Source organism: Conger conger, chromosome 5 (genome assembly GCF_963514075.1).
Source record: "Conger conger chromosome 5, fConCon1.1, whole genome shotgun sequence".
NCBI lineage: Eukaryota > Metazoa > Chordata > Actinopteri > Anguilliformes > Congridae > Conger > Conger conger.
In genome coordinates, this window is record NC_083764.1 from 62,648,595 (window position 1) to 62,665,805 (window position 17,211).

The window sequence follows — 17,211 nt, forward strand, 5'->3', positions numbered from 1 at the left end:
TGTTTCAAAACCTAGCTTGAGCAGTCCTTTTCAGCAGCGATGAGAGGTTTTCTCTGGTGTTCTCTAAAGGAGCTCAAGGCGGTGTTTTTAAAGTGCATACATTTTAAAGTAAGACTTTGTGCTCATTGCTATGAGTGGACTGTGCTGAGACTGGGCTTCATCGTATTAAATGTAGATAAAGGAAGGAAAAATGGAACAGAATCCTTGCTTTTATTGTTGCATTTTTGTCGCTCTTTTTGAAGAGTCCTCTTCATTTGTTTTTTCGTTGGCGTTGTCCCTTCTTTTAAAGGGCAGGTTTGTCTTTCTGTAATTCTCAAACAGAATGGCCACCATGTCCGTTAGCTGTGAATCTCCAGCCGGAATGAGCGCTGTGTACACATTTTGGCTTCACCGAAAACATTTTAGTTTTTTTTGTTTGAGCCATGGAATTGTAGTAGCGTCTGTTGCTGACGATTTCCCTCGTGTAACAAACGCTCCGTTGGAATTTGAGCGCCCTCTGCAGGAACAAAGCGAAACGTCAAGGTGCTGCTGCTTCTGGATTTTTTTCTTTTCTTTTTTCTTCTTATTGACAACGTAGTAATATAACAATACAAATCACAATATGTGAAGCAAAAGTATCACAATAACATCACAAATGACAGGGGTTAAGAGTAACTAAATTATAAGTACAATACAAATAAAATAAAATGAATTAAATAATAAAAGAGAATAAAGAATAAAAAACTAGTTCAGCAGTTAAGACAATTATATAGTTTACATATATTAAGAGTTTTTAGGGCTTTGGAGTTTGAAGAGTGCTGAATAGTTTGTATGTATTGTTGCATTTCATTCATAAAAATTTTAAATAAAGGTTTTCTGTTATAGAATTTACTTTTGTGAATGTGGAATTTAGCCAAGATAATAAAAAGATTTATAATATAATACTGTTTTTGTTCTAAACTGCAAACTTCATAAAAACCAAACAGCACATCTTTGTATAGTAATGAGAATTGAGGATAGATGGTACAACGAATATATTGGGCAAATTCTTTCCAAAAAGTAACAGTGTAAGGACAGCTCCAAAATAAGTGTGTGGTTGTTTCATTATCAAGACCACAGAAAGAACAATTAACATCGATGTCATTTCTGATTTTTTGCAAATAATGTCTTGTTGGATAGCATCGATGGAGAAGTTTGAAACAGACATCTCGAGGTTTGTTTGTGATCAAGTATCTTGAGGATAAAGTCCAAACTGTTTTCCATTGGATATTTGGGACACGCCTTCCCCAGTAATGGATTACATAAGGGATGGTGACAATGTCTTTCTGAAAAAGTGATCTGATCCTTCTGTTCCGGGTTGAAGGGCTGGATAAGAGACATATCTTTCCTACAATGGTGTCATCCAAAGTTGACGGACAAGGAAAAGGAGGCAGTTCAGTATTACCCTTAAATAACATCATTACACCTTTGGGGATGGCATCCATTACAATAGCAAATTCTTTTGGGGTGACAGGGATATTGTAAGTGGACAAAAATTCAGAGTATTTCATTAGAAGACCATCTGAAATAAATAATTGTTTTACAAGTAGAATATTATTGGTAAACCAATTTGGTAAAAAAATAGATTTGTTTTTGAATAGTATGTCACAGTCATTCCAAATGATATATTTGTGCGGAGAGAAACTGTGTTTGTAGATAAGCGACCAGGCTAACAGCATTTGTCTGCTTCTGGAGTTGAATACGGTCCAACAACCTGAGACGAGTCGCACGAAAACGTCACGTGTCTGGGGAAGCTCGAGCAATCAGGCTGTGAACACCCTACTGACCTGCAGAGGGAGCCAGAGAGCAGCTGTGGGAGAAAAATATAATATAGTACAATGCAACCTAGGATATATGTATCCAGATATGTACAATGCATATAGTTAGAAAACTGCTTAAAATAATAAATTGTGCTTGTGACAGATAACCAGTAAAAATGTAAGGGAGGGGTGAGTGCTCGACCACAGCTTCAGGAGATAAGGCAGAACACTCTCCCATTCGGGGTTGTGCTCAGGTGCTTGTTATGATGGAAAAAGAATGAGGAGGAAGCGCACCCAAGGTCGGTTCCTCCTTAACCAGCATCGGAGGAAAAACGGAGGATACATGTAAGCTTTGTAGTTACTGTAGCAGTGTGTTAATTGCAAAACAAATGTTACATGACTTAAAGAGCAGATGTGTGCCCAGGAGTAAAAGGCGTGATGGAAAAGTACTGAAACACTGTATGAAGATGATTGGCTTTCACCGTAATGTATGCATGTGATAACTTAGGATGTGTAATGGTATGAGAATAGACACCCTGTCTGCTAAAATCTAGAGTGTATTCTCACATTGGTGTGATGCATTCTCCGTGCTTTGTTTTGCTGCAGTTGTAATAAAGTTCGTATTATTGTAGCTCTCCTTGCTGTGAAAGAACTGGGTTCTTTTAAACGGGAAAGGTTGTTTGCAAGACGTCGCCTCTCCAGGGAATTTCCCCGACACAGCGAGACACGGTCGCCCCGGGCGACCCTGCAGCCAATTACCTGTTGCTCTGTGGTGTCGCCGGTCACAACAGATCGTGCGGCACAACCACTGGAACACCGCCGTACGGTCCTGAGATCCAGGGGGGAAGTTTACGTGTCATAATACAAGTGTCTTTAATGACAACGTGTTGTTGCAGTGATAATATTTTCACAAATATATTTTATTTAGTTTTACTGTAATGCCCCTTATGTTGCGATAAATGCTGTAGCTCAACGTAAATGTAGGAAAATATCGGGTTAGCCGCCTGAGGCTCAGAGCGAAAACGCCGGATTCAACTCCTCTCCATCTGGACTGAAGACCGTAAGTTCTTTTGTTGAATCGGGTGAATTCAGTGATCGCAAAGGAAGTGAGTAGGATTTTACCGCCCTGCGCACATACCTCAAATTCTGTACAAAGCAAACGTGGAGTCAGGTAAAGGTGGAGCAATTTACTAACTACACCATTGCTGCTGTGTACCTGTTAGAGCTTTTCAAAAGCTTAATTTATTTATATTAACCCTTATATCTCCTTTTTATCTCATAGTCTAGTCTGAATGTATAGACTCAGATGTAACCCTAAACCTTTATTTTATATTTTATAGAGGTTTATATCTAGGGGTTTCCTACAATCAGAACCCTTATAATGTACCTTCGGGAACTACACATCATTCTGTACTTTATATAAGTTCTGTTAGTCGTTTTAGGCCTAAATCTACCATTTCTCCTACTCGTAATAACTAGTAATCCGTCATAGCTTTTACTAAGAAAGTTTCTTATGACGTAGAATCTCTATTTAAAAATCTATGTAATTCCCGGAGGATCAACCTTAATACGGAAATAAATGCTGCCCTACGATGGCTTTCTAACATTGATGAACCTTCCCTCTCTTGCAGTGTTGGGGAAGTTATTTTCAACAAATAATGAATTATTATTTTGTGGTGTAAAACTGCAGGCAGATCAGCCACTCAAATCTCAGTGGCACAATGCTGCCCCCTGCAGGAAGAGCAAAGTACAAGTTTCTCACACACAGACCCTTCAGTTACACTGGGAATCTCAGGATATGATCTCACTGCATATTCTTCAGAAATTAAGGAACTTCTAAAGATAGAGAAACAAAAAACAGACTGAGAAGCAGACATTTAAAGAGATGTATTAAGTTTACCTGCAGTTACAGCAGTAAGTAAAGGTGAAACTAAACTGCAGATTTAGCAGAAGCCATTACTGAGCTCAGAACAGACGGAGACAGAATGGCGTCTGGATCTCCTTCTCTCCTGGAAGAGGAGCTCTCCTGTCCTGTGTGCTCTGAAATCTTCAGGGATCCTGTTGTCCTGAGTTGCAGTCACAGCTTCTGTAAGGCCTGTCTGCAGCAGTACTGGGATCAGAAGGGATCTCTGGACTGCCCAGTTTGCAGGAGAAGATCTTCGAAGGAGCTTCCTCTCATTAACCTGTCTCTGAGGAATATCTGTGAGGCGTTCTTAAAGGAGAGAAGTCAGAGAGCTAAAGCAGGATCTGAAGTGTTCTGCAGTCTGCACAGTGAGAAACTCAAAGTCTTCTGTTTGAATGATCAAATACCCATCTGTGTTATCTGTCAAATTTCCAAAAAACATGAAAACCACAAAATGCGACCAGTTCAGGAGGCTGCAGAAGAATATAAGGTAAATGGTTATAACGGAATTTACACATTCATAATTTATTTTATTAACTTTATATTTTACTAATTTCATGAGAAAATTCTTGATGATTGAAAATTATTTGTGTTGCTGTCATCTACTGAGCCCTTGGTGAAGGTTATCAGTATAACTGAAAACAGAAGTATAATTAACATTGAATATTAAAATGTTTCATTATTTCACATTCTAATGTAAGTATTTACTGTATTTCCAAAGTGAAATGATCTCCAAAAGGAGCCATTTTAGTTCTCAGGCCTGACTGCAGTTGGAGCTCCTCACTACGTGTCACATGACTGACAGAGAGAGACAGGAGGGAGGGGCAGGAGTGTGGAGACGTTCTCAGAGCTGTGTCGGGAGCAGTGCTCAGCATGGGACAGTCGGGGTCAAAGTTCATGATCAGATAAATGTGTCTGACACAATGTGGTCTAAGATGGAAGATCACTGTTAATGGATGGATATTGAATTTTGTCTGTGAAAACAGAATAGAGCCATTCTGTCTCCCCTCTGTCTGAGCAGGGACTCTTGTGCTGTCTGTGTAGGCAGTGAAGTTTACTGTGGGTCTGTTTCCTCAGTAAAGTGTGGACTCTGTCATTTCTTTCCAGGCGAAACTCAGGACTGCACTGGCTCCACTGCAGGAGAAGCTAGAAGCCTTTAATGCAGTGAAGCTAATCTGTGATCAAACAGCAGAGCACATCAAGGTACTGAACTGAGGCCTTTAAATCACAGTGTTGAAAATGCAGCACTGGATTGTGCTGAAATGATGGTGAATAATGTTTATTCCAGAGCCAGGCCCAGCACACAGAGAGACAGATAAAGATGGAGTTTGAGAAACTTCAGCAGTTCCTAAAAGATGAAGAGGCAGCCAGGATCACTGCACTGAGGGAGGAAGAGGAGCAGAAGAGTCGGATGATGAAGGAGAAGATTGAAAAGATGACAGAAGAGATATCATCCTTTTCAGAACAGATCAGAGCCTTAGAACAGGAGGTGGGAGCTGAAGACGTCTCATTCCTGCAGGTAAGACCTGTTCACTCTGTGTCTGTAGGACTCTATGTACACTGCTGTTAATGCTCACACACATTCATTTATACAATATAGTATTCTCTATTCTTGCAAAAATCTCCTCAAAACTTAATCAAGCAGAATTATTGTCTTGCAGGGAAAGTGTTTTAAATCAACGTTATCATGCAACATACACTGTACACATGTATAACAGTGTTAAAGCAGAAGATTTATTTTTCTATGTCATAGAATATCAAAAGGTATTTAAAGAGATTAATGTGGTTTCTAACATGATGTTAATGGACAGAGTATTGGCTACAGTGATAATAATTCACTCTCTTTATTTCAGAGCTACAAGGACACACAAAACAGGTAAACAAACTCCATCCTCTATCATCAGGTTAAATATCAAGAGTAGTTTATTAGCCTGCAGTGTTCTATCAGTGAGCTACTGTGGAATGTGTTTGAAATGCCTCTCTCTGTAATAATTAATGCAGCTTTAATAATGACTATGGAGGAACATTGAGAAATATTGAAGTATTTACAATATTATTTACCTCTCATATAAATACCCCCCTTCCCCCCTCCCACACTCCTGTGAGTGTGTGTTTCTCAGTGGGGCTGTGAGTGTGTTTCTCAGTGGGGCTGTGAGTGTATGTTTCTCAGTGGGGCTGTGAGTGTGTGTTTCTCAGTGGGGTTGTGAGTGTGTGTTTCTCAGTGGGGCTGTGAGTGTGTGTTTCTCAGTGGGGTTGTGAGTGTGTGTCTCTCAGTGGGGCTGTGAGTGTGTTTCTCTCAGTGGGGCTGTGAGTGTGTGTTTCTCAGTGGGGCTGTGAGTGTGTGTTTCTCAGTGGGGCTGTGAGTGTGTTTCTCAGTGGGGCTGTGAGTGTGTGTTTCTCAGTGGGGCTGTGAGTGTGTGTTTCTCAGTGGGGCTGTGTGTGTGTTTCTCAGTGGGGCTGTGAGTGTGTGTTTCTCAGTGGGGCTGTGAGTGTGTGTCTCTCAGTGGGGCTGTGAGTGTGTGTCTCTCAGTGGGGCTGTGAGTGTGTCTCTCAGTGGGGCTGTGAGTGTGTGTCTCAGTGGGGCTGTGAGTGTGTGTCTCTCAGTGGGGCTGTGAGTGTGTGTCTCTCAGTGGGGCTGTGTGGCCGAACGCTGGGAGGGATGGAGCCATTTTCTTACAGAATGAAGATCTGATGTTGCTGCTGATAATCTTCTATGGTAATGAAGCCCCGTCCACAGCACAAGTGACTCCTGAATATTATTGCAGAGCCCAGTGCACCCTGGGGGATCCAGAGAAGGTCTCAGAAGTGCTGATTGATGTGGCCAAGCACCTGGGCAATCTGAAGTACAGAGTGTGGGAGAAGATGCTGGGGATTGTTCAATACAGTGAGTACTGGGGGCAGGGAGATCCACATTGTCACTGTACAGGGGGAATCTTCAGCATCCTTTCCACAAGCTGATGAAGCCAGTCAGAGTCCTATTGGTCCTGTCTGTGTGAGAGCCCTGGAGTGAAGAGACTGAGCACCAGTCCTTAATCTCACTGATGCTCATAATAAAATGCTGCTTTAAGAGTGATACTGTATTTTAGGGGCTACAGAAACACTGACAGGCTTTGCTCCCTCTTACAACGATTATACTATCCTTGTGACTTAAGAAATATTATTGTCTTTTGGTTCTGCTGCTTCTCTCACACATGTATCTGAGGCTATAATGGTTGTTGTTGTGAAACCCAGTTTATATCATGAGGACCCCATTGTGTCTGACGGTTTCCCTTTGTGCAGCTCAGTGCTGACGTCTCATTCTCTGTCCCTTCAGCTCCTGTGACTCTGGACCCAAACACAGCACATCCCATCCTCTCACTGTCTGAGGATCTGACCAGTGTGAGATGCAGTGATGAGGGACAGCAAGTTCCTGATAATCCAGAGAGATTTGATTGGCAGTGGTGTGTGCTGGGCTCTGAGGGATTCAGCTCAGGGAGACACTGCTGGGATGTAGAAGTAGGGGGTGAGGTCTGGCTGGTGGGTGTGGTTACAGAGTCCTTAAGCAGGAAAGGGTGTGTGGATGAGAGCCCAGCAGGAGGAGTGTGGAGTATAGAGCTGTACGATGGGGAATACAGAGCCCTGACCTCACCCCCTACACTCCTCACTGTGCAGAGGGACCTCCAGAGGGTCAGAGTGCAGCTGGACTGGGACAGGGGGGAGGTGTCATTCTCTGACCCCAGTGACAACACTCTTCTCTACACTTTTAAACACTCCTTCACTGAGAGACTGTTTCCAATCTTTAGTTCTGTGGAGACTTTGCGGATCTGTCCACTGAAGGTGTCTGTAAGTGTAAAATAGCACTGTGGCATTATTTGTAAAGATCAGTTGAAGTCAAAGGACTGTATTTAATCAACTCAGAGCAGGTTTACTACAAATGTCCTGAACAAAAACACAACAAAATATTGTGTATTATTTTAAATGTAAATAGAAAACATTGTATTGTGCTTGATGAGAAATGTCTAATCTCTCTGATATAACCTCAGAATGTTATTACTGAGTAATTCCTGTGGTACACGGTGGTATTGTAAGTACACTGGTGTGTGTGTGTGTGTGTGTGTGTGTGTGTGTGTGTGTGTATGTGTGTGTGTAATGAGTTGGGGTGTAATAAATACAGCAGTGGAATCACTCCAGAGTGCTGCTCTTTTCCTGACCCGTCACCAGTGTGTCTCCCAGGTGTGTGATGAGGTAAGTCTCTCTCTCCGGTGCAGTATGAACGCAGACAGAGACAAATACGCCCCTCATACGCTGGGTTTGGGCTCATTCCACACTCACTTGAGCTGATCTGAGATCAGTTGAGAAACACAGAGCCATCGTCATAAGTAAAGACGTGTGGTTGGGTTTTAAGCAGGGTCATGCTAACACATAAAAGGCCATCGCCATGGAGACAGCAGCTGTAGTACAGTGTGAATGTCACTCAAAGGTAACGTAAAATCAATCACTGTCATATTGGAGTGGTTTCAATCCAATTCAAAACAGGACAATACCAAACCGTCTTTTGTGTTAATTGCATATTTCTAGGATTTTTATGACTTCTATCGTTACAACCAGTTTCACGGCATGGAGCGCAAAAAATTGTGATCAGCTTCATTCATAATTGATGGCATTTGGCAGACGCTCTTATCCAGAGCGACCCACAATCCACTCCTGGAGTAATGCAGGATTAAGGGCCTTGCTCAAGGGCCCAATGGCTGTGCGGATCTTATTGTGGCTACACTGGGATTAGAACCACAGACTTTGTGTGTCCCAGTCATTTACCTTAACCACTACGGTACAGGCCACCTGTCGCATAAACATTACCTCATTCAGAGGTTTTTGGGTTTCCTGTTGAAAACGGTCAATATGTTCATTCTAGCCCTTTAGGCAATAAAATACTTGGAATCTTATTATTATAATTTATTTACAATTGGTTATACCCATGTCCCCGTACCGAGTACACTTTTTCAAAACTCTGTACACAGGAAGCACAACAGCAGTCTGTGGGCTAAACTATGGATAAATGACCAGCTTAAAATACCAATACCAGCTGTTTTAAAATTTAGCTTGAGCTGGTCTGTACTGGTCAACCAGCTCCCAGTTGTTTGAAGACCTGGATTGAGCTGGTTTTTCAGCAGCGATGGGAAGTTGTTTCTGCAGAGGGCGCCAGAGAGCAGCGAGACACGGTCGCCCAGCGTACTGAGCAAAGGTGGAGTCAGGTTAAGGTGGAGCACTTTACTAACTACAGCCGCTGCTTAACTAATAGAGCAAAAGCTTAATTTCCCTCTAACATTTATTTAACCAGGAAGTCCCTTGACATAACCAAGACAGTGGCTTTAGTGCGTACAAAGACTTCAAATCAAACTGACATCCATTATACAATACCATTACAGTATACAAATGAGCAGAAACCTGTCATATGGAAACAGTAACATGGTAAGTAACCACCGAGCTAGAGATGGGTGAAGCTACAGTCACATCAGCACCTTCAGGAATGCTAATAACCCAGCTAATAACGTCCCCCAGACCAGTCCGCTAAAGTGCAAAATCAATAAAGCACAAAATCAATAAAGCACAATGCAAATTAACCTATGGAAACCTAGAACTGCAATACAAATCGGCTTCATATAGCTAATGCCCAAAACAAGATTGAAACCGTCTAAAGCGTGAGGTCCATTCATGACAGCGAGACATCCCATCCAAAAGCGAGGGCCGACCTATTAGCGCACTAATACGACCCAAACTGCAAACGAAGCAAACGAGTCTTTGAGCGTCTATTTACACGTTCCAGGACACAGCGTGACAGATAGCATTGTTTTTGTTTTTGTTTGCTCGTATCAGTGAAAGGTTGTCTGGGAACAAGGCGCATAAAAGCCAACCAAGAGAATAGTGCTTATATCTTCTCATGGTCATTGTAATGTGTTGTTAGTTTGACTCGAGCTTGAAGTACACTACTAAACATGAAAGGCGGCTGGGAGTTGGGTCGACCTTTTGTAATCCAAAGACAGGAGAGGACACGTCGTGCCAAAACTGTTCCACAGAGTTCCTCTCGGACACTGGCGAAAGGAGATCGAGTTTTGAGGCTGTCTCATAAAGTTCTGCGGCGATCCCAGTGCGTTTGGCTGTTATGTACGTGTCTAATATGCCACGTGACGTGGGCGTTCCTTTCCTTTCCATGAAAATGTCCGCAATGGGTTCACTGCTCACCACTTGCCGTGTGTTGTGAGGTTGTTTTAGGCCACTGCATTGCGTGAGTATTTGAAGTCTGTTCTTTCTAGTTTTGAGTTATTGAGCTTCAAAGATCCCAAAGTAAATGCGCTTATAGTTATAATGACCTTGTAATTCTCAGCTCACGATTGGTTAGCTGAGCGGAAATTGTAGAATGCGACGGCAAATCTGCCTGATCTTGTTTCCTGATCCTGATCTCTGGCCATGAATTACACTCATGACACAGTCACACTCGTGTTATATACACACACTCATGTTAAAAACACGCACCAAGCAATTTATTATGTATTTTTAGACTTCTACTGCTGTAGCCTATCCACTTAGAGTTATGATGCGTTGTGTGTTCGCACCCCTCCGAGGAATCGCCACCTTAACGTGGTAGAGGGGTTTGTGTGTCCTGGTGATCCTGGGAGCTAGGTTGTCGGGGGCACTGTTAGCCCCCAGTAGGGTCTCCCAAGGCAAATTGGTCCCGAGGGAGGGGCCGGACTAAGAGCGATTCAAAGACTCCCATGATACGGCCACACAACGACCCAGTTACCTCGCCCGGAAAAGGGAAACCGGGGCCCCCTGCTGGAGCCAGACCCGGGAGGGGAGCTCGTCGGCGAGCGTCTGGTGGCCGGGCCTTATCCTATGGGGCCCAGCCGGGCACAGCTCGAACTGGTCACGTGGGGTCGCCGCCCTGTGGGCTCACCACCTGCAGGGGTCGGCATCGGAGTCGGGTGCTTTGCCCAATGGGCAGTAGGCAAAGGCGGGGATCGGGGGGGCTGATCCTCGGCGTCGCAGACTGGTTCTGGGGAACCAGAGCTAGTGCGGGAGGCAGAGCGGTACCAACTAGATATAGTTGGGCTCACCTCCACGCACACTACTGGTTCCGGAACCAAACTCCTGGAGAGGGGCTGGACTCTGTTCTTTTCTGGAGTTGCTCAAGGTGAGAGGCGCCGGGTGGGTGTGGGGATACTCACAAGCCACCGGCTGAGCGCCACTGTGTTGGAGTTCCACCCGGGGAACGAGAGGGTCGCCTCTCTGCGACTACGTGTCGCTGGGGGGAAAGCTCTGACTGTCATTTGTGCTTATGCACCAAATGGCAGTTCAGAATATCCGGCCTTCTTGGAGTCACTGGGCGGCATCCTGGAAAGGGTGCCACCCGGAGACTCCATAGTTCTGCTGGGTGACTTCAACGCTCACGTGGGCAATGACGGAGAAACCTGGAGGGGGGTGATTGGGAGGAACGGCCTGCCTGATCTGAACCCAAGCGGTGTTTTGTTATTGGACTTCTGTGCTGGTCATGGATTGTCGATAACAAACACCATGTTTGAGCATAGGGTAGCTCATAAGTGTACTTGGTACCAGAGCACCTTAGGCCAAAGATCGATGATCGACTTTGTGGTCGTATCATCAGACCTGCGGCCGTATGTCTTGGACACTCAGGTGAAGAGAGGAGCAGAGCTGTCAACTGATCACCACCTGGTGGTGAGTTGGATCAAGTGGCCGGGGAGGCTGCCGGACAGACCCGGTAAACCCAAACGTGTAGTGAGGGTGAACTGGGAACGTCTGGCGGAGGCCCCTGTTCGCGAGGTCTTCAACTCCCACTTCCGGAAGAACTTCTCACGCATCCCGGGGGAAGCTGGGGACATGGAGTCCGAGTGGGCCATGTTCAAAGCCTCCATTGCAGAGGCAGCAAGCAGGAGCTGTGGCCAGAAGGTCATCGGTGCCTGTCGGGGCGGCAACCCAAGAACCCGCTGGTGGACACCAGCGGTGAGGGAGGCCGTCAAGCTGAAGAAGGAGGCCTTTCGGGCTTGGCTGGCCCAGTTGTCCCCTGAAGCAGCAGACAGGTACCGGGTGGCCAGAAGGGCTGCAGCTTCGGCAGTCGCTGAAGCAAAAACCCGGGTATGGGAGGAGTTCGGGGAGGCTATGGAGAAGGACTTTCGGTTGGCCTCGAGGAAGTTCTGGCAAACCATCCGACGACTCAGAAAGGGAAAGCAGGGCTTGTCTCAGGCTGTTTTCAGCAGGGGAGGAGAACTGCTGACCCGGACTGGGGATATTGTCGGGCGGTGGAAAGAGCACTTCGAGGAGCTCCTGAACCCGAACAACACGTCCTCTGTGGAAGATAGAGCCTGAAGACTCGGGGGAATCTGCACCTATATCCCTGGCGGAAGTTGCTGAGGTAGTCAAAAAGCTCCTCAGTGGCAAGTCGCCGGGTGTAGATGAGATTCGCCCTGAGATGCTGAAGGCTCTGGACATTGTTGGGCTGTCTTGGCTGACACGCCTCTTCAGTGTTGCGTGGAGGTCGGGGACAGTACCTGTAGAGTGGCAGACTGGGCTGGTGGTCCCCATTTTCCAGAAGGGGGACCGGAGGGTGTGCTCCAATTACCGGGGTATCACACTCCTCAGCCTCCCTGGGAAAGCTTACTCTAGGGTACTGGATAGGAGGCTCTGACCGACGGTCGAACCTCGGATTCAGGAGGAGCAATGTGGCTTCTGGCCTGGCCGTGGAACAGTGGACCAGCTCTTTACCTTGGCAGGGTTGCTGGCCGGGTCATGGGAGTTTGCCCATCCAGTCCACATGTGCTTTGTGGGCTTGGCGAAAGCTTTCGACCGTGTCCCCCGGGGAACCCTGTGGGGTGTACTGCGGGAGGATGGGGTACCGGGGCCGTTGTTACGAGCCATCAGGTCCCTGTATTACCAAAGTGAGAGCTGTGTCCGCATTCTCGGCACAAAGTCAAGCACGTGTCCGGTGGGTGTTGGACTCCGCCAAGGTCCGCCCTTGTCACCGGTCCTGTTTGTGGTGTTCATGGACAGGATCTCAAGGCGCAGCCGAGGTGAGGAGAGTGTCCGGTTTGGTGACCTCAGAATCGCATCTCTGCTTTTTGCGGATGATGTGGTTCTGCTGGCTTCATCGGACCGTGACCTTAAGCACGCACTGGAGCGGTTTTCAGCCGAGTGTGAAGCGGCCGGGATGAGAGTCAGCACCCCCAAGTCCGAGGCCATGGTTCTCTGCCGGAAAACGGTGGATTGCTCCCTCCGGGTTGGGAACGAGTCTTTGCCCCAAGTGAAGGAGTTCAAGTATCTCGGGGTCTTGTTCACGAGTGAGGGTAGAAGGGAGCGTGAGATCGACAGGCGGATCGGTGCAGCGTCAGCAGTAATGCGGGCGTTGCACCGGACCGTTGTGGTGAAGAGGGAGCTGAGCCGGAAGGCGAAGCTCTCGATTTACTGGTCGATCTACGTCCCAACCCTCACCTATGGTCACGAGCTTTGGGTAGTGACCGAAAGAACGAGATCACGTATACAAGCGGCCGAAATGAGCTTCCTCCGTAGGGTGGCCGGGCTCAGCCTTAGAGATAGGGTGAGGAGCTTGGACATCCGGAGGGAGCTCCGAGTAGAACCGCTGCTCCTTTGCATCGAAAGGAGCCAATTGAGGTGGTTCGGGCATCTGATCAGGATGCCTCCCGGGCGCCTCCCTTTGGAGGTTTTCCGGGCTCGTCCAACTGGGCGGAGACCACGACGGAGACCCAGAGCCCACTGGAGAGATTATATATCTCTCCTGGCCAGGGAACGCCTCGGGATCCCCCAGGAGGAGCTAGAATGCGTTGCTGGGGAGAGGGACGCCTGGAATACCCTGCTTTGCCTACTGCCCCCGCGACCCGACTCCGGATAAGTAGGTGATGATGGATGGATGGATGTGTGTTCGCAGATGGCCAGCAACAGTCATTCCACGGACAATGTCACTTAGCTCACGTTTTCTCCCCATTCTGATGGTTGAAGCTCCTGACCCGCATCTACATGATTGTGTAAAACCCAACGCTAACCCAACGACGGCTGAAGGTATCAGCGTGCTCGTCCTTCTGGTGTTGCTGAAAGAATACTAATAGGGTTAAAAAGTAGTGGCCCCTATGCAGACAGTCTAGATCAGCCAATAAACAAACCACGATACAAAGGCAGTAGTACCACTCTGCCTTCCGCTCTTTACTGGTCCGGGGCTGACCCAGAATCTCCACAATAGGGCCAATAGATTCACCTTCGTTTATCTGACTCCATTTTAGAATAATAATTTAGATTAGTTATCCACATTAGTGGATGTCGTATTTATAATTTTGACTTGATCGCTATAGGAATCCTGTACTGAGAAGAACTCGCTGAACAATCCTCTGCTGGTACCACCGCATGTCACATCGCGCGTAATGTGCACGTCTCACGAACTTACTAGCTATCTGTAGTCATTACAGAGGTCGCAGGAATAGCTACTCTCGGGTATATCTGTTTACAGCCTAGGGACCCAAGCAGACCAACATAGCTACGGCTGTGCTCGACATGAATGAACTACCAAGCGGAGGCGAGGGATTTACCAACATAGGTCTACGGGTGCTATACGCCGTGATACAGTAAGTGGAAATAATCATCCTCCCTAGACCAGTTCGAGGGGGTAAACCACGCATTCCCTGTGTAACATTAAGTGTCAGTAAGGAAAACCAAACAGATCAAGTTTTAACAATTTTATTTTACCAGGCAGGTTACATACACGTAATTGCATACTAGTTCCAAATAAAAACATTACAATGCAAACCAAATTACGGAGTCTTAAACGTCATACCTGGTAATAAAAGCTACATACGGGAGTCTGGCTACAGACACCCTGTACGTAGAAACTACGTGCACGGAGTGCACGGGAGGCTGATTGCATTCTCCCAGATTGCTTAGTTTGCTGTCCTTAAATCCAAATTCTGGCCTTTGATGTTAACCTTAGAAATGAGTCACCCATCTGTAATTTGGAGCCACGCCTCCCCAGGAAGCGCAGGGGGGTTGAGGCACATGGCTTTCACTGGGGCAGAGCTCCACACAGCTTCTCCTGGTTGGTTATGATGTACAGGGTTTGCTGTTGCAGAAATAAAATCATTGCACCAGTCGCACTGAAACAATCAGAATAATACCAAACATGAATATTATCTAAACTGACTTTGTCATGAAACATCCAATGCTGTACACATCATTTAGTGACTGAGCAAAGAGGGAGAGAACAATGAAGGGGGGTTCAGGAGAAGGTCAGGGCCTAACAGGCCGTGCCCTCTGAAACCTCCCCCACAGGCTCCTGCCCGTATGGGTGTGGAGATAAGGTGTGGAGATAAGGCGGGGGTTCATGATGCATGCTCCTAAATTACTTTACAGCTCCATATTCCACAATACCAGAGGAAGTCAGCAAGCTGACCAGCCCTGAGTGATAATGCCAGATTTCGGCCTTACAGATTCCTCTCTTGACCCCATGGGGCAAACATAACACACTCCCAAGGGGTCACTATGAAGGCCGTGGCTGTGTATGTAATTCCCTGCGGCTTGGGGTCTCAGTCCCGACATTGTCGGCAGCTGCAGGGGCTGAGCACCAAAGCAGCATGGGTAAAGGAGCTTAATAGGAGGATGATAATTTTGGTGATGACGGACCCTCAGAACACCCAGTCCCACCAGTCCCACCATGTGTAGGCGTCTTGAGCAGAGCTGGTAAAGGAGCCAGCCCTGGACGACCTGTTGCACCAGGTCCATTAGGTCAGTCAGAGACCACGCACACTGTCCAAAAGAGTGTCTTTCCACCACAGAGAGACGTCCACCTCCAGCGGAATTCTCCTCAGAACGCAGATCTGACCCCTTGTGAAGTCCTCAATCACTTCCAGTTGGTGAAGTGACTTGCTGGACAGGTCAGACCTCCACCTGTGAAGGAACTCATCTCGCTGGTGACGTACTACTGTGGGTGAGACACCTGGATGATTTCAGCATGGCCATCCAAAAACTGAACACTAATACCTCTGGTGTCATAATGGGAAAAAGATGGTTACGCATATAGATCATAGCAGGATGTTTCATGACAATCAGTACGAGTGGTGAATATGGCTTCTATGCCCCTTATAGTGATATCCACCAATATGGTGATTTAATTTATATACCTGATTCTGCACTACTATGCAGATTGAGCATATGGTAGTGGAATTTGGATAGACCAGGTTTGGGTAAATCAAAAGAAAGAAAACTAAGAATCCGATACAACCGGTACAGTTATTTACAACAAACATATAAACATTACATACATACATAAATGCTGTGGGTAATGAATATTTTCCCTTTGTTCTGACACAATTTACCTATGCCAGTCTAAGGCTTCAATGAGCTCCCTTACAACATGACTAGGAGACGTGTGCAGACAAAGGTCCAGAATATCTTGTATGACAGCAGTAAGCAAATCCTCAGCATATGTTCTGCAGGCTAAGTCACGCTCGATGGTACGGGTCTGATGAAAAAGGAAATGGCTGATAGAATTGAAGCGCCTGCACTCCAATTCTTACTGATTGGAATATATTTTTATTGACAATTGATTATGTTTGAAACCAGTGATCAGCTGGTTTACCAAACATGCTGAAAATTAGGATTATAAATTATCCTATAAATATTTGGACGACAAGTCTAAATACTCAGAAACTAAATCATTGAGCCGTGCCTATAGCCATGCATACGTTTGTACAACACTGCAGTATGTTGCATACAGAATGCTAACAGAACACTGGAAAGTATATAGCTCACCTGTACCATTACAAGATTTATAATTCAGTTATTTTACTTTTAAAAATAAACATTTATTCGGGGTGAATATCTGCATAAATCCAGATATCCAATCAAGAATTGATCCTAAACAAAGAGATCAAAACATAACAAATTATACACTTCATTTGGAGTGCAGGTTCACTGTTCTAAAGACAAGTGACATAATAGGTGACAGACAAAGTGGGGGAGGAAAAACAACAATCAAGGAGACAACAGTGGAGAGCTAGGAGGGAATGACCCATAAGCCAGTCTTTGCCAAAAATGACCCCCCTTATGAAGTTCTAATGCCCAGGGAATAAAACAAGAGAAGAAATTGCTTCTACTCATTATTTTTAAATTTGCTTAAGCATTTTCCATTTGGAACACCTTCTTCCAAAATATAAGCCAATTTATTTCCCCTAGGTTATAAATACCTCTCTGGTCGTAAACGTCTTCCCCATCAGTGACAGATGAGGCTGGCCACTGTTAGGTCAGTCAACTTTAAGGGTAAATTTTGTCATTGACTGGTTTATCTATGGTCTAGGGAATATCCTAATATATATACTTTGTGTTAGTGGGAGAAACCACACAAACATACAATTAGATTTAGGTACACACATGCCTCAGTTAATCTAACTGGCACCCAAGTAAGTATGTTAGTTTCCCTAACATTTCCTAAATGGCATGCAAAGACATGCAGTATACGGTATTATAATAATATACATCCTCTGC

At 45.7% G+C, this 17,211-nt stretch overlaps 1 protein-coding gene across 1 annotated transcript; it reads left to right on the top strand.

Moving 5' to 3' along the window:
* Positions 1-3,763: 3,763 nt before the first annotated feature.
* On the top strand, positions 3,764-7,662 carry LOC133128955 (E3 ubiquitin-protein ligase TRIM35-like). The gene is made up of 5 exons (XM_061242763.1): positions 3,764-4,171; positions 4,789-4,884; positions 4,970-5,200; positions 6,454-6,565; positions 6,995-7,662. The coding sequence occupies exons 1-5, from the start codon at positions 3,764-3,766 to the stop codon at positions 7,516-7,518; spliced, it is 1,371 nt and encodes a 456-aa protein (XP_061098747.1). The 3' UTR covers positions 7,519-7,662.
* The last annotated feature ends 9,549 nt before the right edge of the window (positions 7,663-17,211 follow it).

Bases quoted from the DNA above. Each gene is read 5' to 3' on its own strand.
- LOC133128955 (XM_061242763.1), top strand. From the start codon at position 3,764: ATGGCGTCTGGATCTCCTTCTCTCCTGGAAGAGGAGCTCTCCTGTCCT. The intron at 5,201-6,453 runs GTAAGACCTGTT...TGCAGAGCCCAG, and splicing joins AAGACGTCTCATTCCTGCAG to TGCACCCTGGGGGATCCAGA. The intron at 6,566-6,994 runs GTGAGTACTGGG...CTGTCCCTTCAG, and splicing joins GCTGGGGATTGTTCAATACA to CTCCTGTGACTCTGGACCCA.